Source organism: Oreochromis niloticus, linkage group LG22, assembly GCF_001858045.2.
Source record: "Oreochromis niloticus isolate F11D_XX linkage group LG22, O_niloticus_UMD_NMBU, whole genome shotgun sequence".
Taxonomy (NCBI): Eukaryota; Metazoa; Chordata; class Actinopteri; order Cichliformes; family Cichlidae; genus Oreochromis; species Oreochromis niloticus.
Genome location: NC_031985.2, coordinates 4,822,234 through 4,845,509, shown reverse-complemented (window position 1 = coordinate 4,845,509; position 23,276 = coordinate 4,822,234). Strand labels below are relative to the sequence as shown.

Sequence of the window (23,276 nt, the reverse complement as noted above, 5' to 3'; positions counted from 1 at the left end):
CGTTTAGGAAATTATTATATATATAGAATGATCTTCTGAATATATAAAATGAAACTTAGATATATAGAATGATCTTCTGAATATATAGAATGAAACTTGAATATATAGAATGAAACTTGAATATATAGAATGATCTTCTGAATATATAAAATGAAACTTGAATATATAGAATGAAACTTGAATATATAGAATGATCTTCTGAATATATTGAATGAAACTTGAATATATAGAATGAAACTTGAATATATAGAATGAAACTTGAATATATAGAATGATCTTCTGAATATATAAAATGAAACTTGAATATATAGAATGAAACTTGAATATATAGAATGATCTTCTGAATATATAGAATGAAACTTGAATATATAGAATGATCTTCTGAATATATAGAATGAAACTTGAATATATAGAATGAAACTTGAATATATAGAATGATCTTCTGAATATATAGAATGAAACTTGAATATATAGAATGATCTTCTGAATATATAGAATGAAACTTGAATATATAGAATGATCTTCTGAATATATTGAATGAAACTTGAATATATAGAATGAAACTTGAATATATAGAATGATCTTCTGAATATATAGAATGAAACTTGAATATATAGAATGATCTTCTGAATATATAGAATGAAACTTGACGTCACGGAGGCGCTTGCGCCATCTAGTGTTTTCCTTGTTTGTACCTGCGAGGAATGGCACTATGAACCAGTCTGCACGGAATCTTGTGGCTCAAATTCTAAGTAATGGGAGCTAATAAACACCCTGGCAAATGCATGTTCTGGCCAACCTAATATTAGTACCAGTGTACCGCATCGTACTACTGATGAAGAAATTTATTCACTGTTTCAACGTGGAAGACCAAATGCAGTGAACCTCCCCGGTCAGATAGCCCCTGGTTATCCAGCTAACGTTATGGAGAACGTGCCTTCCACATCACAGGAGTGCCCCACAACGGGTCCCATCTACAATCTCAGACCTTTCACTCGAAAGGGCCCAAGGCAGAAGAGGTAAGAACGGAACTAAATGCACTGAAATTACTAGTGTAAGGTTAGTAATTGGCAGGTTTCAATTGCTAGACTAAGCTAAGTAAACAAAAATATCACAGTAAAAAACAGTGTGCAATAGACTCACAGCGTGTGATTGTGGAGACTAAACTGTACACAACAGTTAATTTGTTTAATTGTGGAAACATGCGATTTCTATAATATTTCACGCCCCGTAAACTTATGTAGCTGGGATATAATATACTGAGTGTGAACATTCTCAAAACTGTATTGTATATAGTTTTTTTTATTGTGTAAATTTAATTTTTGTAAAACTAAGGTTCCACATGTCACTGTTGAAGTGAGACATTAATCAGTGTGACACCACTTGTAAACATGCTGCATGTGTGGGGGCAGTGTTGCCAACTTAGCGACTTTGTCGCTATATTTAGCGAGTTTTCAGACCCCCTAGCGACTTTTTTTCTAAAGGAAGTCGCTAAAAAAGACGTGAAAGCGTGTATCGCTTTTACTCTCAACAAGCAGCGGGTGCTGTAACGCAGTCAGTTCTTCTTTTACTGTTATGCTGTTTTGTGGATCACAAGGTTTAAAACTACTTATAAACACACACACACAAAGTAACTCCACCAGAGTGCCTATTTCGGGTCACTTTTGCCGGTCCAAGCCCGGGTAAAGGAGCAGGGCTGGAATTCTGACATTAGAAAAAACAATAATTGCTAAAAGAAATTTAATTTGTAGTTCTAAATAAACTCTAAATGCATTTAGGAGGTTTTTACTCACTTTATGTCTCTTCCACGATGTTATTTCTCTCTCCAACAACATAGGTTACAATTATATTAGCATGACCAATTATGCAAATTAGGTGATGACGTCATTTAGCGACTTCTAGCTACTTTTAGGACAACCAATAGCGATTTTCCTTACTGAGGAGTTGGCAACACTGTGTGGGGGTTCCCAGTCAGTGCTGCACGGACTCCACACTGGTGAGGCACACTTTCTGTAGCTCCTCTCCCTGTATTAAATTATACGCTTAAATTTGGTGTATTTTTCTTTAATAAGTGTTAGTTCTTTTGGCTAAAAGCTCCCAAAGTGTTTTTGATTACTTTGAACGAGGAAAATAGTAATTGGAACTGCCTTTTATCTGTTACACCATCCGTTTATGTGTTCCTTACTTGTGCTAAACAGGGATGAGCAGAGGCGTGCTGTTGCTGTGTGACACTGATTTTGCTGCTCCACTTTGTGTTTTAGGTATGTGTAAATGTATAGTTTTTGTTTTCTGTGTATAATGAGTTCATGATCTGAGGCTGCACACTGAATAGCATTTTCAGCCATGTTGGTAAAAGTTAAAGTTGTTTGAATATGTATTGTGTATTTGATCCATCTTAGTGGGAATTTGAATATTATAAGTTATTATTAGTGGCTTATTTTTGACTGCACCTTGTTTCATCTTTGTCTCTGTTTTACCCCACTATTACATTTGATTTGAAAGTGGCTGTTGAGGGAAACCACACCATTGTTTTGATAGATTGTATTTTCTTTTATATATTGTAAGCAGTGCTGCATGGACTCCACACTGGGATGAGCAGAGGCGTGCTGTTGCTGTGTGACACTGATTTTGCTGCTCCACTTTGTGTTTTAGAAATAAATCCAGTTTCCAGCCAGTCTGTGTCTGTCGTCACAACGCAGTCAACCGTTTGAAATCTGCTACATAAGGTTAGTAATTGGCAGGTTTCAATTGCTAGACTAAGCTAAGTAAACAAAAATATCACAGTAAAAAACAGTGTGCAATAGACTCACAGCGTGTGATTGTGGAGACTAAACTGTGCACAACAGTTAATTTGTTTAATTGTGGAAACATGCGATTTCTATAATATTTCACGCCCCGTAAACTTAATCTGCAAACGTTGTGTAAAAGCAAAGCACATAATTCAGTTGTTACAATACATAGTTTTTGGCAGTATATAATTTAATGAAACTTTTTTTAAAGCAACAAAAAGTACTTCGTGAATTTAAGAAAATTTTTATGTGATTGTTAAGTTTCTCCACCCACCCATCCCACTATCTTCCATCATCTATCCTCCATCATCTATCTATCCATTCATCCATCCGTTCTCTTCCACTTATCCAATTCAGGGTTCCAAGAGCCTATCCTAGCTACCATGGGGCTAGAGGGTGTTTATTAATGCAAATTGGACATGTGTACAGCATGGTGTATTTTTTTTAATAAAATGTACTTCATTGAACAGACAAGTGTGAATATGTTACATGCAGAAATGTTTACTTTGCCTTTATCCTCTATTAGGTTTCCAGCACAGCTAAGCAGGTCACATTCTGTGGCTCAGTCATTCACCAAAGAAGTGATTCTCTTGCCAGACCATCTAACTGCGCATGTGCCAAGGCGTAACAAAAAAGCTTGGCTTTTTGAAAATGGACATATAAAATCTGCACTGGAGTTTACCTGTGACTGGGACTCAGACAAAGTAATGCAGGCAATAAGGACTGCCTTCCAGCAAGTTGTTGAAGGATGCAGGTAAGCTTTAGATCCTTTTTCATAAAAAGATTTTTTTTGTTACTTAGATTATTATGCTATTAAAGGTCAACTTTGGGTATTTCCAAAAAGGATCTATGAGCACTGATCAGATTGGACTGGATTGATGTCTTTTAGAGTTAACAAAAATTAAACCTTTTAATGTACTGTATTGTATTGTAGTCTGTTGTCATTAACAAAACTTTCATATACACTGTTTTCTTCCTCCCCTAGGCTAATGATTTTGCTGGCATGCCACACCAAACTAGTTGAGCCATCACTCACTTCCAAACAGACTTTGAATGGAGACCTTGTAAGAAAAAACTGTGTCATCAGAAGTGAATTTATGTCAGACCTGACAAGGTTGTTTTTTTTTACGTGAGAACAATGAATCAGTAAGTAATCCTGAGCATTTCAGCAAATGTATGTATGTTCATAAAATGAGCGTGAGAAAGGCAAAGATTAACCTCCCTTAAACATTGTCACTTGTATTATGTTTTAATACATAATACATAAACATAATATTAATATTTACTATGCCATTTTGTTGAGTAGCCATACAAGCAGGCAGGATTTCACAGAAACGTTGAATTCTGACAAATGCGGTAAATATTCCTATCTAAAAGTAGGTCTAAATAAACTGGAAACCATGGTGCATTTATAAGTATATAAAAGATATATCTCAGAGAGATGTAATACTAGAAATTACAAATAAATAACATGCTAAATGTGGGTAAAATTAAGGGATAAAAAGGTACTAATTACTAACTATACAATACTATAATCATAGCTGTACAATACTAACTGTACAATAAACAAAGACAGGACAGAGACAATACAAAGTGGATTGTGCAGTATGTATAGAATACCAAGTACTGATGCAAGTGCTGAATTTACAAGGAACATTGTACCCAAATGTGATTTCAGTTTCACTTCAGTGTATTAAAAGCGTAGATAAATGGATTATTACCAATCCTGTTTACTGAGTACAAATAATAGACTATTTCTGCATCCACCTAAGCTTAAATTGTTGTGGTCTTCACTAACTTCTTTTTTCAACATTATGGTTTCACTGTATAGATTAAATGCTAATTAGCTTCATGTGTGACTTCCAAAGTACAGCTTAATTTTCAAAATATGCATGTTTTACTTTTGCATTAATCTTTTGGTATTTTAATGTATCAGTATACCAATAGTCCTAGTTAGAATCTCATTTTGATTTTGTATTTTTCTATCTTATAGTTGAAAGTGATGTCTCTTTGGAACATATTCTTGTTTTCTGCACTGGATGTGACAGCATTCCAGCCCTGGGTTTTCTCCAAAGCCAAGCCTTGAGTTCATCACTAACTGCAGATTTCCAGTGACCAATACTTGTGAAAATATCCTTCGTGTCCCAGTTCATGTAGTGTACACTACTTTCAAATCAGACATGGATTTTGCAATACAGAATTCACCAGGATTTGGAAGAGCATGATGTGTATTCTCAAGGATTGTAGAAATGATGAGGATTTTGTTTTTGTCTTTCTATTTTGCATATGCATGTTTAATTTTCTTGTTTCTTGTTAATGTTGTTAACCCAGCATCAGATTATCAACCTGTCCAGGGTGTACTCTGCCTCTCATCCTGTGGTAGCTGGAATAGGCTAGCAACACAGATAAAAATAAGCAGAAGAGAATGGATGGATGCATTTGGTTTCAGTTTATACATATGAGGCATATTTTGTTTTTGGATTGTAGTTTATCTGTTTTCCTGCCTATATGACATGTTTTGTCTCTGTTCTCTGATATGACCCATAGTAACATTAGATTATTTAGTACCCCTGCAGGGAGCAAAAGAATATGCCACAACCTCACTGTTACATAGAATTCAATTTTCTCAAATGCTTCCTGTGTCCAGCTATTCCACACAATGCAAAATGTCAGTGGTAATGTCATAACATACAGGTTTATCAGCCATGTTTTGTATTTCAGATACCTTTGTTTATTTTTAAATACTATAGCTAGATGTGGTCATTGAAAGATCTGCCACCTAGAGCAACTTTTCTTTACATTTTCAAATGAGATGAGTTAAGCTTTATTTCAGTGTCCCATTTGAACATTTATGCTTTACATTGAAATTCATATTAATTTTCACTTGATTTCCAGCTTAACTCACAGCTTTAAATAATAGTTTTTGTTGAGTATCTCCAACACTGCCAGCAAGTTGTCTATAAATGTGACAGACATGAAATATATAATAATATATAGCTGAAATATGAACATTATATCATCATCGACATATGACATTGCATTCTTATCAAATAATGATACTACTACTACTACTACTACTAATAATAATAATAATAACTGTTAAACATAACCTGGTTTACATTCTTTAGGGAATGTTTAAGGAATTTGTTTACTTGATTAGACAGGCTAATTGTAATTTGTTTGTTTTTTTCCTTTCCCTTTCTTTTCTTTTCTTTTCTTTTCTTTGTTTTTTTAAGGTCAGTGTTGCCCTGTTACTACAGAATACTCTTTTCTTCCTCTGGGTACTGGAAATACACAAATAAAGTGTTCTGTGTTCCTACCTTTTATGTGTCATTTTTTTCCAAATATCAGCCTGTAAGAGTTTAAATAAAAACATTTCTCTGTTTGATAGTTAAAAATGTATAACAGATATTTTATTTAATAAAAGAATCACAATTCGTGTTTATTAACAGATAAATTAGTACATCATACCATGATATGTAACATATAGTGTGACATTTTTTTTACTGTGACAAGTATGGTTTGTCATGAAAGAAAAGTATATTTTAAACACTTTATTTGACTACTTTTATGATTTAAATGGCACAAAGGAATATGAAGATAAAACCAGTCTTATCAACCTTTACCTAAATAATAGCCTTGGAACTTTTTCAATATTGTGATATTTCACAATTTTTAGTGTCTGGCACCAAAAAAACCCATTTTCTAATGAACACAACCAAATTTACTAATAACCGAAGCATCTGGCATGCATAGTCACAAGATCATTCTATATATTCAAGTTTCATTCAGTATATTCAGAAGATCATTCTATATATTCAAGTTTCGTTCTATATATTCAAGTTTCATTCTATATATTCAGAAGATCATTCTATATATTCAAGTTTCGTTCTATATATTCAAGTTTCATTCTATATATTCAGAAGATCATTCTATATATTCAAGTTTCGTTCTATATATTCAGAAGATCATTCTATATATTCAAGTTTCGTTCTATATATTCAGAAGATCATTCTATATATTCAAGTTTCATTCTATATATTCAGAAGATCATTCTATATATTCAAGTTTCATTCTATATATTCAAGTTTCATTCTATATATTCAGAAGATCATTCTATATATTCAAGTTTCATTCTATATATTCAAGTTTCATTCTATATATTCAGAAGATCATTCTATATATTCAAGTTTCATTCTATATATTCAAGTTTCATTCTATATATTCAGAAGATCATTCTATATATTCAAGTTTCATTCTATATATTCAAGTTTCATTCTATATATTCAGAAGATCATTCTATATATTCAAGTTTCATTCTATATATTCAAGTTTCATTCTATATATTCAGAAGATCATTCTATATATTCAAGTTTCATTCTATATATTCAAGTTTCATTCTATATATTCAGAAGATCATTCTATATATTCAAGTTTCATTCTATATATTCAAGTTTCGTTCTATATATTCAGAAGATCATTCTATATATTCAAGTTTCATTCTATATATTCAGAAGATCATTCTATATATTCAAGTTTCATTCTATATATTCAAGTTTCATTCTATATATTCAGAAGATCATTCTATATATTCAAGTTTCATTCTATATATTCAAGTTTCATTCTATATATTCAGAAGATCATTCTATATATTCAAGTTTCATTCTATATATTCAGAAGATCATTCTATATATTCAAGTTTCATTCTATATATTCAAGTTTCGTTCTATATATTCAGAAGATCATTCTATATATTCAAGTTTCATTCTATATATTCAGAAGATCATTCTATATATTCAAGTTTCATTCTATATATTCAAGTTTCGTTCTATATATTCAGAAGATCATTCTATATATTCAAGTTTCGTTCTATATATTCAGACTTTGATTGTAATATATATATAATATTTTCCTAAACGGCATATATATATATATATATATCATTGGTCTTTTTATTGTGTCAAAGTCTTTTTCAGATTTATTTTCCAGTTGTGTGACTTTGTCAATAAAATGTCTAAACGAAGAACATTTTGCTGTAATGACATGGGGGACTGTCTTTGTTTCCACTAACTTCATCAGTTATTTATAATTCAGAGTTCTCACCATTTTAAAGCCAAACTTCTGCTGTAAATGTTGCCACATCTGCTTCTTTTATTTCCAGTGTAGTTTGAACATATTTCAGGTCAAACTGTGTGATGATTCTCTCTGTGCTGATATGCATGAGAGGTTTCTTAAAGGGAAGTGAAACAATGTGTGAGTGAATGACTGGTGGAGCAGAAAAAACACCTGACAGAAACTTCTTAACGGAGAAATTCAAATTGTGGTTCCTGTCCTCTAAGCTGATTGGTGTTTCCTAGGTGATACCCGCCCCGCCCTGAAGGTGCTGGGTCCCTCCTACAAGGAGCTGGAGAATGGGAAGGCCACGCTCATGTGTGTGGCCAACAAGGGCTTCCCCTCAGACTGGAGTCTGTCCTGGAAGACGAGCGACAGCAGTGGCAGCAGCAGCATCAGAGGGGAGGAGAGCAGGACTCCTGGAGTGCTGCAGAATGACGGCCTCTACAGCTGGAGCAGCACCCTGACGCTCACTGCAGACCAGTGGGGGAAGGTGGGCTCTGTGACCTGTGAGGCCACCCAGGGCTCCCAGACTCTGGTCTCAGAGATACTGAGGAGAGACCAGTGTTCCCAGTCCTGCTGTCAGTCACTGAGTCTTTGATGATTTTTTTCTTCTGTCTCTTTGTTTCTTTTTGTTTGCAGAATTAAAAAAAATAAACACATCAAATAGTCATATTTTCATCTCATAATGACAACAATCTCCTCTAGTTTCATCTTTTTGTGTCTGTTGTAAAGCTGATATTTCAAAATTTTAAAACAATAAAAATGTAACAAGGAAACATGTTCTTTGACTCTGTGAGTTTAATAAATGCACATTAAAAAAGAGAGATTTTGTAATATTTATTAAACCAGACCAAAATAAAAATGTCTACAGACACACCAAGTGTAATGTGCAGTCAACATGGTTAAATATATTCTTATACACACATTTAGTATTTTCTATAAGATGTTGAGGTCCAACCAACGATTGTCTGTGTGCTCTTCATATTTTCTAGTCTGAAAGTTGTTTTTTGACCTGCATTTTACTCTGACAATATAGATAAAAAATATCCTAATAATTGAAATTAAAGAGCAGGGTGTCATCTGTATGTTTAAACAGAGTTTATTTAAATGAAGATTTACTGAAGTTTGATTAATGAACTATTTGGCAGTGAAACTCTGCTGAAGCAACAAAGCAGATAAGAGTCTAGAAGCTGGTGGTGGCAGAGATGAAGCAGGTGGAGACTTAGTTGAGGATAATTGTCCAGGATGAGGTGGAGATAAGGAGTCTGAGATTTAAAGAACTCCTGTCCAGAAACAGGTGTGAACAAAGTACGTGTTCAGGATTATCAATTAATCTAGTGATGTTTTCTAAGTGCTATGTGTTGCTTGTGTACATGCTTGTGTGTGTGTGTGTCCTCAGTGAACTGTATCAGTCTCTGCAGTAGCTGCATTTGAGTCCTTTCCTGCCTGCTCAGCCGATTTATGACACCATTTGTTCTTTGACATAAATCATTACTGTGTCCTTCAAGTCCTTAAGACTTTAAGACAGTTGAACATCTGTGGGTGAATTTGGATCGATGTGTTAGAGTTGAAAGAGTCAAAATTTGGTAAATATAGCTTGAGAGAAACAACGACACGTGGCATATTAGACTATGTCATTATTTATTCACCAAGAGCTAATGGACTTACAACTCTTCAGTTTAATTTGAAACACGGCATGGAATAATTTACTTGATAGAAATGTGAAATTTTCGACCCATAACAGAGACACCTTTAGTGAGGAGCTGCAGCAGGGGAAGGCTACAGTCATGTGTGTGGCCAACAAGGGCTTCCCCTCAGACTGGAGGCTGTCCTGGAAGGTGGATGGAAGAAGCAGCAGTGGAGAGGAGAGCAGGAGCCCCGGGGCGCTGCAGAATGACGGCCACTACAGCTGGAGCAGCACCCTGAGGCTCCCTGCAGACCAGTGTTGGGGAGTAACAGAATACATGTACCGCCTTTACATATCTAAAATACAAAATATGAGTAACTGTATTCCGTTACAGTTACCGTTTAAAAGGTGGCATTCAGAATACACTTACTTTGTTGAAATAAAGGGTTTACACGGCGGTATTTTCCTGTTTCATATGTTAGGCTGTGCCCTCTCTATTTTTGGTAATTCCAGGCTCAAGAAGCTCTAATTTCTGTGTCTCAATATCACGGCCCATTTCACCTCTACTTGCGGCCCGCATAATGACGTGAAGAAATATTTATAAACATTATTCACTAAAATGATTTACTATGAAGGCAACAGGCAGAGTGTTACAGGCACAGCCCTAAAGAATGTAGCCTCATGGGCAGTGTAGTCTGTGCTGCAGGGAGAATGGACTGCCATACGAGTTATGTGTCTGTGAGCAAGGGAGGGAGAAAAAGGAGAGTGGAACAGTATGAGTAAAATGAAACATAAAAACTCTTCAAATCAGCTGTGTTAATGGAAAAATCTGTAAATGTCAATATGTACTGATAAATTCAAATGTAGTAATATATAATACAGAGCGTGTATGCACCTAAAACGCTTCAGAGACACGTTACCTGAAGTTTTTGCTTTAAAGATGATTACATGGTAACCATAAATATTTGTGTTTCTGTAGAACTTAAAGCAGGATGAATTAGTCATTAGTCTTTTGGGTTTGAGAAAATTGATTCGAGCTTTCATAATCCAAAGATAAAATATTGAAATGATTGCTTTCAATCGTTGCTCGTATCGATATTCTCTGTTTTACAGATAATTAATTGTAGCAATAAAATTCTATTTATAGGATAAATAACTTCTTGCTTAAAAATAAAAATAATAAAAAAATTCACAAAATATTGATATTAACATTTATAACATGTATTTATAAAAAAAAATATAAAACTATTTTATACAGATAAAATAATGTGTGTTTCTGAGCAGCTCTCAGTTCAGATGAACTTTTTTCTCAGTTCCTCTCCAGCTGTGTGAGGTTTTTGTACAGCGTTGTATCACTGTGTGAACGGCCAGCTGTTACACTGCTGACAGTAATAAACTCCTGCATCTTCAGCCTGAACTCTGCTGGTAGTCAGAGTGTAGTCAGTCCCAGATCCACTTCCACTGAAACGTTCAGAAACTCCAGACTGACGGCTGGTAGCATAATAAATTAAGAGTTTGGGAGATTCTCCGTCCTTTTGAAGGTACCAGTGGAGGCATGTGCTGACACTTGAACTGGCTTTACATCTGACAGAGACAGTCTGTCCAAGAACAACAGACTGAGATCCAGGAGTCTGAGTCAGGATGATTTCTCCTGATGAACCTGAAAGCATGAAAAAGTGGAGAAAAGTTATTGAGATGATCAAGATCCAAACATTAGAGGATCATTTCTCTAACATGGAGAACAGATGGAAGAAGGTCAGTGCTGCTTGTTTCAGAGTTTCTCCATCATAGCAGAACATCATTGTGGTGAACCTGGCTGCATGCTGAAGCAAAGTTTTCACAGAGAGTCTCACCCTGAACAAGGAGCCCCAGGGTGGCCAGCAGTAGAGTCAGTGACATCATCATTGTGCTGCTGGTGTGTGAGTGGCTCTGAAAGGCCTGGACAGCCACTGATCAACACTGGCCTCTTAACAGCTGTGAGCAGAGAGGCAGGACACATATGCAAACACACAGAGTCAGTCAGCTGCAGCTGTTTCCTTCTCAGTACTGAAGGTATTTCCACTTTACATTATTACATATTGAGGACATTGAATGTTCTGACAGTTAATTGTAGATTATAAAAAAAAATGCTTTTCAGTTTTCTACTCTGGTCTTTTCACAAGTCATTAGTAACAACAATGTGTTTTTTCCAATTTGACACAGGTGTTTACAATGTGGAGATTAGAATAGAGAAACATACCACATGAAGTGATTCTAAGATCAAAATGATGATAAACTCCAACCAGCAGTCTTGGACATTTGCAAAAGCTGTAAACATGGGAGTCACGTGAGTTTCTCCCAAAACAAAAACCTTTGTGAGCTCAGATTTCCTCAGGTTTTTATTGTGATGACTGTAACTCAGCACATGTAGTTTGTAGTATTTCTCAGCGATAGATGTGTCTCCACCTGTGAGTAAGATCAGGTGTTATGAATGAAAACTCCACCTCAGCTCTTAGTGGTGAGATTCAGAAATCAGAACAAGAATGTTCCATCTGTAATCTCAGTTTGATAAAATCAAGTATTTAACTGACTTTTGAGCAGAATCAGATCTGAAGAAGCTGTAGAAGTTTCATGAAGATTTTTGTTTTTGATTCAAGTCTTCACATTTGAAAGATACAGTTGTTAATGATATTTTCCAGTGTGAACCTGAGGTCAAAGTTCACTAAGCATTTTCTCATTCTCTGTCTGACGGCTCCTTTCAAGTTTTGGCAAATCAGATAAAAGGTGAGAAATTAACAGACTGTGAACAGCAGTCAGTGCAGTTTCTGTTCAGTCTGTTCAGTTTTTCACAATTTGAAGACCCACTGACTGTTAGAATAGTAAAGACTCTGACAGTAATAAACTGCTGCATCTTCAGCCTGGACTCCACTGATGGTCAGAGTAAAGTCAGAGTTTGATGATGGCGGCGCGCACAGACGCAGCGGCCCGGAGCGCCTACATTTTTGCACTTTTGGTGGCACTGTGTATCATTTCACACAGTCTGGGTTTACTTCAGTACAACCGAGATGATCTACTACAACTATTACAACTAGGCCAGAGCCAACAGCCTGTATCCACAGGCTGTGAGGCTCCTGAACTCGCCCCCCCCTCTCTGCCCCCCCTCTCACGGACAATAACCATATCCAACTTATTAATAGCTGTGAACTGGTATGAAATATAGACATTTATCATATCTCATAGTACAATAATTGAACGGGTTGCACTGTTGCACTTTGTCATATTTCTCAGGGCTTGTTTGAATGTCCCATGAACATTACCTGTCATATTCTCATGTTTTTGCTAAGGACCGTCTCATTGCACTGAAGTCACACTGGGTTAAATAGTCACACTTGGGACTAAGGGGAATTTAGTATTTATTATTATTTGTTGTAGAAGCTCCAAACACAATTTCATTGTTCCGACAATGACAATAAATACTTGAATTGAATTGATCCACTGCCTGTAAAATGATCTGGAATCCCTGGAATCTGGAATCTAGAGTGTCAGCATGGTTAATGAGACGTTTAGGAACTCCATCTTTTTGTTGGTGTCAGAACTGGTCATGGTATGCTCTTTGATGAACTCTAATGGGTTTTAGAGGCGGAGGATATTTAGTTTTTTAATGATTTGATTTAAATGTCAAGAAATAGAATAAAAAACAAAATCCAATCCCACCTGGATTGTGACACTTTTACTGGTGGGGTGAATTAAATAATACTATTCAGAATTAAACCTGGACATATTGGAAAAAGCAATAAAAAAAAAAAAAAACGATTGGAATCTATGTGAAGTACTGATGGAGACCTCTTATCTTTATCTGTTTCCGAGTAATACAGACTTATTATATGATGCATGAGAGGTTTCTTAAAGGGAAGTTAAACATTGTGTGAACAAGTGACTGTCAGAGCAGATCAAAAAAAAAAAAAAAAAAAACACCTGACAGAAACTTCTGGAGTCCCAGTGTGCTGCAGAAAGACAGTTCACTGAATTCAATGCAAACAAGTGGATGAAGGTGGGCTCAGTGAGGTCACCCAGTGCTCCTTCACACTGAGGAGAGACCAGTTGATAGGTTTGTAGCTTGAACCTATTCGCTGGAACGTTGAAGACAATTTAATTACACAGCAAGCAAGACACGAGTAGGCAAAGTTCTTTATGTTTTACGTGCACGGGAGAGAACCGGACAAACGCCGTTCCGTCGCTTGACCCCAGTTGCTCTCATCCGCTCCCCCGTAACACTGCTCTTTTATTGTGGTTACATGAATATGTATAGGTTCATTAACATATGACATCTTACATAGGTATGCATGTGAACAAAGAATACCTTGTGTGTGTGTGTGTGTGTGTGGTCAAGATGTGACCCCATGAAGACTCCCCTAAACCTGCTGGCCTGGAAGTCCAGCAGTTCATCTATTCAATTCAATTCAATTCAATTCAATTCAATTTTATTTATATAGCGCCAAATCACAACAAAAGTTGCCTCAAGGCGCTTTATATTGTACAGTAGATAGCACAATAATAAATACAGAGAAAAACCCAACAATCATATGACCCCCTATGAGCAAGCACTTTGGCGACAGTGGGAAGGAAAAACTCCCTTTTAACAGGAAGAAACCTCCGGCAGAACCAGGCTCAGGGAGGGGCGGGGCCATCTGCAGCGACCAGTTGGGGTGAGAGAAGGAAAACAGGATAAAGACATGCTGTGGAAGAGAGACAGAGATTAATAACAGATATGATTCGATGCAGAGAGGTCTATTAACACATAGTGAGTGAGAAAGGTGACTGGAAGGGAAAAACTCAATGCATCATGGGAATCCCCGGCAGCCTACATCTATTGCAGCATAACTAAGGGAGGATTCAGGGTCACCTGGTCCAGCCCTAACTATATGCTTTAGCAAAAAGGAAAGTTTTAAGCCTAATCTTGAAAGTAGAGATAGTGTCTGTCTCCCGAATCCAAACTGGAAGCTGGTTCCACAGAAGAGGGGCCTGAAAACTGAAGGCTCTGCCTCCCATTCTACTTTTAAAGGCTCTAGGAACAACAAGTAGGCCTGCAGAGCGAGAGCGAAGTGCTCTAATGGGGTGATATGGTACTACAAGGTCATTAAGATAAGATGGGGCCTGATTATTTAATACCTTGTATGTGAGGAGCAGGATTTTGAATTCAATTCTGGATTTAACAGGAAGCCAATGAAGGGAAGCCAAAACAGGAGAAATATGCTCTCTCTTTCTAGTCCCTGTCAGTACCCTTGCTGCAGCATTTTGGATCAGCTGAAGGCTTTTCAGCGAGTTTTTAGGACATCCTGATAATAAAGAATTACAGTAGTCCAGCCTGGAAGTAATAAATGTATGAACTAGTTTTTCAGCATCACTCTGAGACAGGATATTTCTAACTTTAGAGATGTTGCGCAAATGGAAGAAAGCAGTCTTACATATTTGTTTAATATGTGCGCTGAAGGACATGTCCTGGTCAAAAATGACTCCAAGGTTCCTCACAGCATTACTGGAGGCCAAGGTAATGCCATCCAGAGTAAGAATCTGGTTAGATACCATATTTCTAAGATTTTCAGGGCCGAGTACAATAACCTCAGTTTTATCTGAATTAAGAAGCAGAAAGTTAGCGGCCATCCAGGTCTTTATGTCTTTAAGACATTCCTGCAGTTTAACTAATTGGTGTGTGTTACCTGGCTTCATGGATAGATAGAGCTGCGTGTCATCTGCATAGCAGTGAAAATTTATGCTATGTCTTCTAATGATGCTGCCTAAGGGAAGCATGTATAATGTAAATAGAATTGGTCCTAGCACCGAACCCTGTGGAACTCCATAATTGACCTTAGTGTGTGAAGAGGACTCTCCATTTACTTGAACAAATTGGAGTCTATTAGATAGATATGATACAAACCACTGCAGTGCAGTACCTGTAATACCTACAGCATGTTCTAATCGCTCTAATAGGATATTATGGTCAACAGTATCGAACGCAGCACTGAGGTCTAGCAGGACAAGCACAGAGATGAGTCCACTGTCAGAGGCCATAAGAAGATCATTTGTAACCTTCACTAAAGCTGTTTCTGTGCTGTGATGAGCTCTGAAACCTGACTGAAACTCTTCAAATAAACCATTTCTCTGCAGATGATCTGTTAGCTGTTTGACAACTACTCTTTCAAGGATTTTTGATATGAAAGGAAGGTTGGAGATTGGCCTATAATTAGCTAAGACAGCTGGGTCTAGAGATGGCTTTTTAAGTAAAGGTTTAACTACGGCCACCTTGAAGGCCTGTGGTACATAGCCGATTATTAGAGATAGGTTGATCATATTTAAGATCGAAGAATTAATTAATGGCAGGACTTCTTTGAGCAGTTTTGTAGGAATGGGGTCTAAAAGACACGTTGATGGTTTGGAGGAATTAATTATTGAAGTTAACTCAGAAAGATCAATTGGAGAAAAAGAGTTTAACTTAATATCAATGGTACTAAAAGTAGCTGTAGATAATATTACATCTGTGGGATGATTATTGGTAATTTTTTCTCTAATGATAAAAATTTTATTTGTGAAGAAGTTCATGAAGTCATTACTAGTTAACGTTAAAGGGATTGTTGGCTCAGTAGAGCTCTGACTTTTTGTCAGCCTGGCTACAGTGCTGAAGAGAAACCTGGGGTTGTTCTTATTTTCTTCAATCAGTGACGAATAGTAAGATGTTCTGGCTTTGCGGAGGGCTTTCTTATAAAGCAGCAAACTATTTCTCCAGGCTAAATGATGATCCTCTAAATTTGTGACACGCCATTTCCTCTCCAACTTACGAGTTATCTGCTTTAGGCTACGTGTTTGAGAATTATACCACGGAGTCAGGTACTTCGGATTTGAGGCCTTAGTTTTCACTGGAGCTACAGTATCCAGAGTCGTACGTAGTGAGGAGGTAAAATTATTAACAAGATAATCGACCTCTGTTGGAGTAGCGTTCAGATAGCTGCTCTGCTCTATGTTGGTACAGGGCATTGAAGATGATAACAGTGGGTGGATTATATTCTTAAACTTAGTTACAGCACTTTCAGAAAGACATCTACTTTGATAAAGTCTACTCTCCACTGCTGTGTAATCAATTATTGTAAATGTAAATGTTATCAGGAAATGATCAGACAGCAGAGGGTTTTCAGGAAACACTCTTAAATGTTCAGTTTCTATGCCATATGTTAAAACAAGATCTAGAGTGTGATTAAAGTGGTGGGTGGGTTCTTTTACATTTTGAGAGAAGCCAATTGAGTCTAATAACAGATTAAATGCGATGTTGAGGCTGTCATTTTTAGCATCTACATGGATGTTAAAATCACCCACAATAATTATTTTATCTGAGCTGAGCACTAAATCAGATAAAAAGTCTGAGAAATCAGAGAGAAACTCTGTGTAAGGCCCAGGTGGACGATAGATGATAACAAGTAAGACTGGTTTCTGAGTTTTACAGCTGGGGTGGACAAGGTTAAGCATCAGGCTTTCAAATGAATTAAAAGTCTGTCTTGGTCTTTCGTTAATTAATAGACTGGTGTGAAAAATTGCTGCCACACCGCCCCCTCGGCCTGTGCTTCGGGATTTCTGGTAGTTAGAATGACTCGGGGGTGTTGATTCATTTAAACTAACATACTCATCCTGCTGCGACCATGTTTCTGTAAGGCAGAGTAAATCGATTTGTTGATCAATTATTAAGTCATGTACTAACAGAGACTTGGAGGAGAGAGACCTAATATTTAATAATCCACATTTCACTGTTTTACTCTTTGGTTCAGATGTGGATACTGTATTGTTCTTTCTTTGTGATTTTTTATGTTTAAGTTGTTTATTGCTGGGTTTTGGTTTGTTTTTTGTCTGTTTGGGAGCTGACACAGTCTCTATGGAGATGGGTTTTTGGGGGGGTAGCAGGAGGAGAGAAGCTGCAGAGAGGCGTGTAAGACTGCAACTCTGCTTCCTGGTGCCAACTCTGGATAGTCATATTTTGGGGGGTTTAATAAATTGGTCCATATTTCTAGAAATGAGAGCTGCTCCATCCAAAGTGGGATGGATGCCGTCTCTCCTAACAAGACCAGGTTTCCTCCAGAAGGTTTGCCAATTATCTATGAAGCCCACATCGTTTCTGGGACACCACTCAGACAGCCAGCAATTTAAGGAGAACATGCAGCTAAACATGTCACTCCTGGTCTGATTGGGGAGGGGACCAGAGAAAACTACAGAGTCCCACATTGTTTTGGCAAAGTTACACACCGATTCAATATTGATTTTAGTGACCTCCGATTGGTGTAACCGGGTGTCATTACTGCCGACGTGAATTATGATCTTACTGTATTTACGTTTACCCTTAGCCAGCAGTTTTAAATTTCCTTCAATGTCACCTGCTCTGGCCCCTGGAAGACAATTGACTATGGTTGCCGGTGTCTGTAGCTTCACATGTCTGAGAACAGAATCACCAATTACCAGAGTTTGACCCCCGGCTGGTGTGTCGCCGAGTGGGGAAAAACGGTTAGACACATGAACAGGTTGGTGGTGTACCTGGGGCTTCAGTTTAGGACTATGCTTCCTCCTCACCATCACCCAGCTGCCCTCTTTCCCCAGCTGCTTGGGGTCTGCCGGGGAACAGCTAGCGGGGCCTACGCTATCTTCGGCTGCACCAGCTACAGGGGCCTGGCTAGCTACGGGTGAATGAAGGGTGCGAAGCTGAGTCTCCAATTCAGTAATCCTGGCCTCCAGAGCTGCAAATATGCTACATTTGTTACAGGTATCATTACTGCTAAAGGAGGCCGAGGAGTAACTAAACATCTGACACAATGAGCAGGAAAGTGCAGGAGGGACAGGTGAAGTAGCCATGGTGCTAACGAGTCGGCTACGAGCTAAGCTAAGCTAGCGAAACAGTAAAGAGACAGTGAGTGAATACTTTGGCTATAAATTAGGTAGTGAGTACACAGAAAGGGTGATTCAGATGAAGCACGTTAAGATTATACTATGAAAAAGGGATGTCTCAAAAGATTTAAGTTAAATTGCTAAGCAGAAAAGCTACTCAGAGACACCACTGTGTTTGAGCAGGAACAGGAAGTGATACTATACCACAAAGCGAGCGAACACAAAAGTGACAGCCCCACCAAGAGTCAGGATCTAAACAAAAGGCACTTAGCCTAAAACAGATATAGATACGTTTATCCTACCATAAAACAATAAGACAAGGTATGACCTCTCCCATGCTCCCAGAGTGCTCTGGAATGCACACAAAGTTTGCAGGCTATTAAGGATCAAAACCTCTACCAATCTACAACTAATTATAAAACTCTAAGCATATATAAGTAGATATTTCTAAGCATAAATGACAACCAACAATACAAAAACCTAACATTCCCCCCTTTTGACAATTATGCTAGAAAGGTCCCCAGTTATGAATACCTCATGTCTGACAGTGTCAATGCAACCATTTTTATACTCAGCATATGTCAACGTACACAGTCTGACAAACATATTAGCAGTTATCCAAGTTCTCATTGATCCTATTCAATGGTAAACTGCATCCTACAAGTGAATTGTTAATGGTCAAAAGAGAAATGAACATTTTCAAAAACACTCCAGCTTGGTGGTGCTCCTCCTCTAGGCATGTAAATCACAGTCTCTCTGCAGAGTGGTTTAAGCTCTGCAGGGCATGGTAAATGTCTCTTCCAGTTGTTTCCATCACTGTCCATCGGACCAGAGTCCAAATGTATGTAGAATAGACATTCAAACATACCAGTTGAGTTTGTTGCTTGTCAACATGGGTCTCAGCTATCGTGAAAGTTGCAGACCTCTTCAGCACTCTAGTTTTATGGCCTCTGCCAACCCCCATCACCTCACTTCAGGCCTCCTTGTCCTGTGGGGGATACATATCCTCCATTTTCCATCCTCTGCAGGAAAACCCTCTGTGGAAAGGGTGCTGGATCCAGTTATCTTACTGCTGTTATGATCCCAGCAGTCTTCATTGTGTCATCGTATACACAGTACAGTGACACACCATTAGGTGATGTTCATAGGAAACTGCTGTCATCACCACCATAGCTTCTGGTTCCTGTGCTTTTCACAGACTCATGATGACATCCTCGAACTCCCCCTGTGCTGTCGATGAGCTTGGCACGCTCCCCTCATCCTTCAGGTGCTTGTCTGTCGTCCACAATCTCCTCTGTTGGCCTCTGGAAAGCCCCCTTGGCACAGCTCTCATTCCAACGCAGCTTCGTGGTCCTTGCTGTGGCTCCAAAGTCTGATCTCATGATGGGCCCCAAACAGCTCGACCTTTGACCTCAACCACTGCCTGGACTGTCAGCTATGCCTGGAATGGGTTCGCTTCTCACTGGGCCTCTGAAGATTTCTCAGGAGATTCCTTTCAGCAATACTCTGACTGCTGCACCTGTATTTCCTTGCTAGGAGGAAAAACCTCTATTTGGAAAGCATGTAAACCATCATCAAACCACATTCTTTAGTTCAGTGAGCTTCATTTATGGACCATCAAAGCCTCATCTGAACACAGATGCACCACTTTGCATAGGTTTAATACCCGTCTGAACTGTTAATCACATAAAAACATAGTTTAGAAAACATAGAAAACATAGTTTCATGTAATTCTGGAATTCTGGACCCCTCCTCTTGACGCATGGACACTCCCATGAGTCAACTCATCAAACCTAGATTCCTGTCTGAAAGAAAAAGGTTAGCTAGATCATGTCCCAAGCAACATCAGGGCGTCTCCCCCTCTGGAGCAGCACCGTAACCCTGCAATAAAAGATGTCAGTGTGTTTTGCATATTAAGTTTGCTTAAAATCTGGCTCTGTCTGGAGCCTAAATACACACCATCATGGCCTGGAAAACAAGATCTGGAAGTGAAATCAAACTTCACACTTATAAACAATTGCATCATAAGAGTAATAAAGCATTCAGCATCAACAGGACAAGTATCATGTGCAGGTTTTCTCAAATCAGAAAAATACAATTATTGCCATAATTTGCCTCAGACATGGATCATCCCATGTACTCAGTTAACATTAATGTAATCGGTGACTTCCCTTAAGCAAAGTCACTCCACTTAGCTATCACTAGGAGCTCAGTAGTGGCCAGCTAATGAGCCCCATATTAAACTATTCCACAAACACTGCATCTCTTATTTGCTTTCTCATGTTACTTGTCCGTCTCTGCTGAAACCTCTACATGCACTCTTAGAAAACCAATATTAGCAACACACATGGACAATCCTGGTGGTCAGGCACAAGTTGACAGGTTCCAAAGGTGCTATAAAAAGACCATAAAGTTAACCATCCATAGCTGCGGAAAGAAGTGACACTAGTTTCAACACAGGGAATGTTTCACATGTTATTCACATCGTCAAAGTAACCTTCACATTTCCCCAACAACACAGTGTAACAGCATCACCAACTCATAACCTGTAAACACAGTTTTCTTCATACATGAACCCAGAAATCCTGTAGTAGAAAAACATCAACCAGCTATCCTGGTATAAATCACATGATCAACTCACGTGAAGAACTGTAATGCTGTAGAAATGTTAGCGCTGCGCAGGTGTATACACACTTTCTCACAGTTATCTCTGTGAGCAACACAAGGTAGTGAATAACACCCCTGGTAGATGCACAGACACAGAAAGTGGCATTTAAAAGGTTAAATCGTCACGCAACCTCAAATGTTGCTGTCATCTTTCTGCTCCTGTAAAAAGAAACACACATAGATTCATCCGCACCTTCGTCAGGTGGGGGTTACTTTCGCACAGTGATATCAGTCAGTCTGTCAGCTTCTGTCAGCTGTTGTCAGTCAGTCAGTTTTATTCCTCTCACTCATTTTTCATTCATTCTTTCATTCATTCTTTCTTTGCTGATAGTGGAACCTATCGTCGCATTTAGTTTCCACTCTCAGCAAAATGATGTCATTTCAAAAAGAAAAGAATTTAGACTGGATTTCCTCGTTGAATTCTTTTGGACAGGAACTTACTTTCTTTTTTTTTTCTTTTTCTTTTTTTTACCTGTCCCGTTTGGTTCTTTTGCCATCAGAATTATTGTCTAAAGGCAAAGAAAGGTGCCCAACGGATTTACTTTACCAAATGGACCATCCCAGCCTTGCCGTAATGGTCCATTTGATTCACCTTTTATTGTTTATTTTATTTTCACTTGCTGAATACGGGACAGACTTGACTGGTGGAAAGAAAGGAGAGAAAGAAAGGTTCCTTCATGTAATGATCTGCTAGAGGGTGTGGGGGGCCACTGCCCCGACCTCCAGGGCGTGAAGCAGGTATGGAGGAGATCAAAACTCCAGACATCCAGAGGCCCCCAGAACACAAGAGACCAAGGAAGACCAACAGAGGGGCAGCCGCGCCACTATCCCAGAAAGAGCTGAGGGGAGTCCCAGATGAGGGGTCACTCAGCAGCCGCGGAGCAGAAGCCAGGGGGGTCGCAGTGACGTGCCCGTGAGCTCCGCCGGCAGCCAGCTGTGCCTAAGTGACCGAGCCCCGGGCCGAGAGGCCGAGGGCACCCCATCCCCGAAGTGGCCCGAGCGAGCCCCAGGCTCCATTCCCCGATAAGCAGCCGCCAAGGAGTGAGCCGGTGGGTACCCGGGCGCCCACCCCGGACACAAAGAGCCACCAATGCACCGATGTCTGAGGGCGTCTGCCACCGGCAGGGGGAGTGGTGGGGGAGATGGGCCTCCAAACCTTGGAGGGCCTGAGATGTCCCCAGAGAGGTGGGGTCTGATACCCAACCTGACATATAGACACAGACATACAGGCACACACAGATACAAACATCCATTCCCACCCTCATGCTCTCATATACAATTACTCAACACTCACCCAACGTGGAGACAGACATAAATAGACACTGTACACACAATCACACTCCCCAAGCGTACTCTAAGCACCGGGTCTAGGTACCCTTGCCCCTGGAGGGGGAAATTGCGCCCAGACCCAGGTGGTGTTACCCTTTTCCCTGCGGTGGGGAGAAGCAGACCGCCCCGACTCCGCAGCAGCAGGGAGGCCCCACATTCCAGGAACTTACTTTCTAATTGTCCCATATAAGTGACTTTCTCCCGAGCCCGTTTCAATGTGGAGAAACTCACTTGCAACAATTTTCTCGACGACGTGTCGTATAGCGCTTCTGTTCTAATCGTGCAGATCTGCTCAAAGACAGAGGTTATCAAACAAAACTTTCAGTGCACTGTGAAAGTAACAAAATAAAAAGGCCTCGTTAAGTCATGACACACGCTCCTCATCTCAGGAGGGTAAATCATACCATTAGCATGATTTATCATACCATCATACTAATTGGCAGGCTCAACTTCACAACAAAAGAAAAATCATCAGCTAGATAAACTTCAAACCAACCATCAGCCGCACAACACACAACATAAGCCTAATGTCTTATTAGTTATGAATTTAATCACTACGTCTGTCTGTGCATTTCACTCATTCAGGCCACAGACCCATCTTATTCAGTTTTCCTCTTTCCCTGTCATCATAAAACATGTGACATGTTGTCATGCATTTCACAAAAGAAGTTTGTTCTTATGTATTCAGAGTTGTGTATCTGGGTGCAGAATTCACTCGCGCATCACAACAGGAAACTCAGTGTTTTAGAGCCTCCACTCTAACAAACTCCAACACTCACTTGTGCTAGAATTCAATCACCTTTCATTAATCTAAGAACCATCAACTAATTTGCATATCAGCTATTAACCCACTA

At 38.7% G+C, this 23,276-nt stretch overlaps 1 long non-coding RNA gene and 3 gene segments (V, D, J or C); 3 read left to right on the top strand and 1 right to left on the bottom strand.

The window, feature by feature from the left end:
• LOC102076541 (Ig kappa chain V-V region MOPC 21-like) overlaps window positions 1-23,276 on the top strand; it is an 811,057-nt gene that overhangs the window by 334,506 nt on the left and 453,275 nt on the right.
• LOC102076925 (Ig kappa-b4 chain C region-like) overlaps window positions 1-23,276 on the top strand; it is a 489,463-nt gene that overhangs the window by 98,201 nt on the left and 367,986 nt on the right.
• LOC109196612 (uncharacterized) lies at window positions 1,984-2,710 on the top strand. Its single transcript, XR_002058025.2, has 3 exons — window positions 1,984-1,996; window positions 2,199-2,261; window positions 2,653-2,710. It is a non-coding gene; the product is annotated as an uncharacterized LOC109196612 (long non-coding RNA).
• LOC100711718 (Ig kappa chain V region 3381-like) lies at window positions 10,819-11,550 on the bottom strand. The segment is given in 2 exon segments: window positions 10,819-11,191; window positions 11,385-11,550. Coding segments are annotated over 2 exon segments (360 nt in total).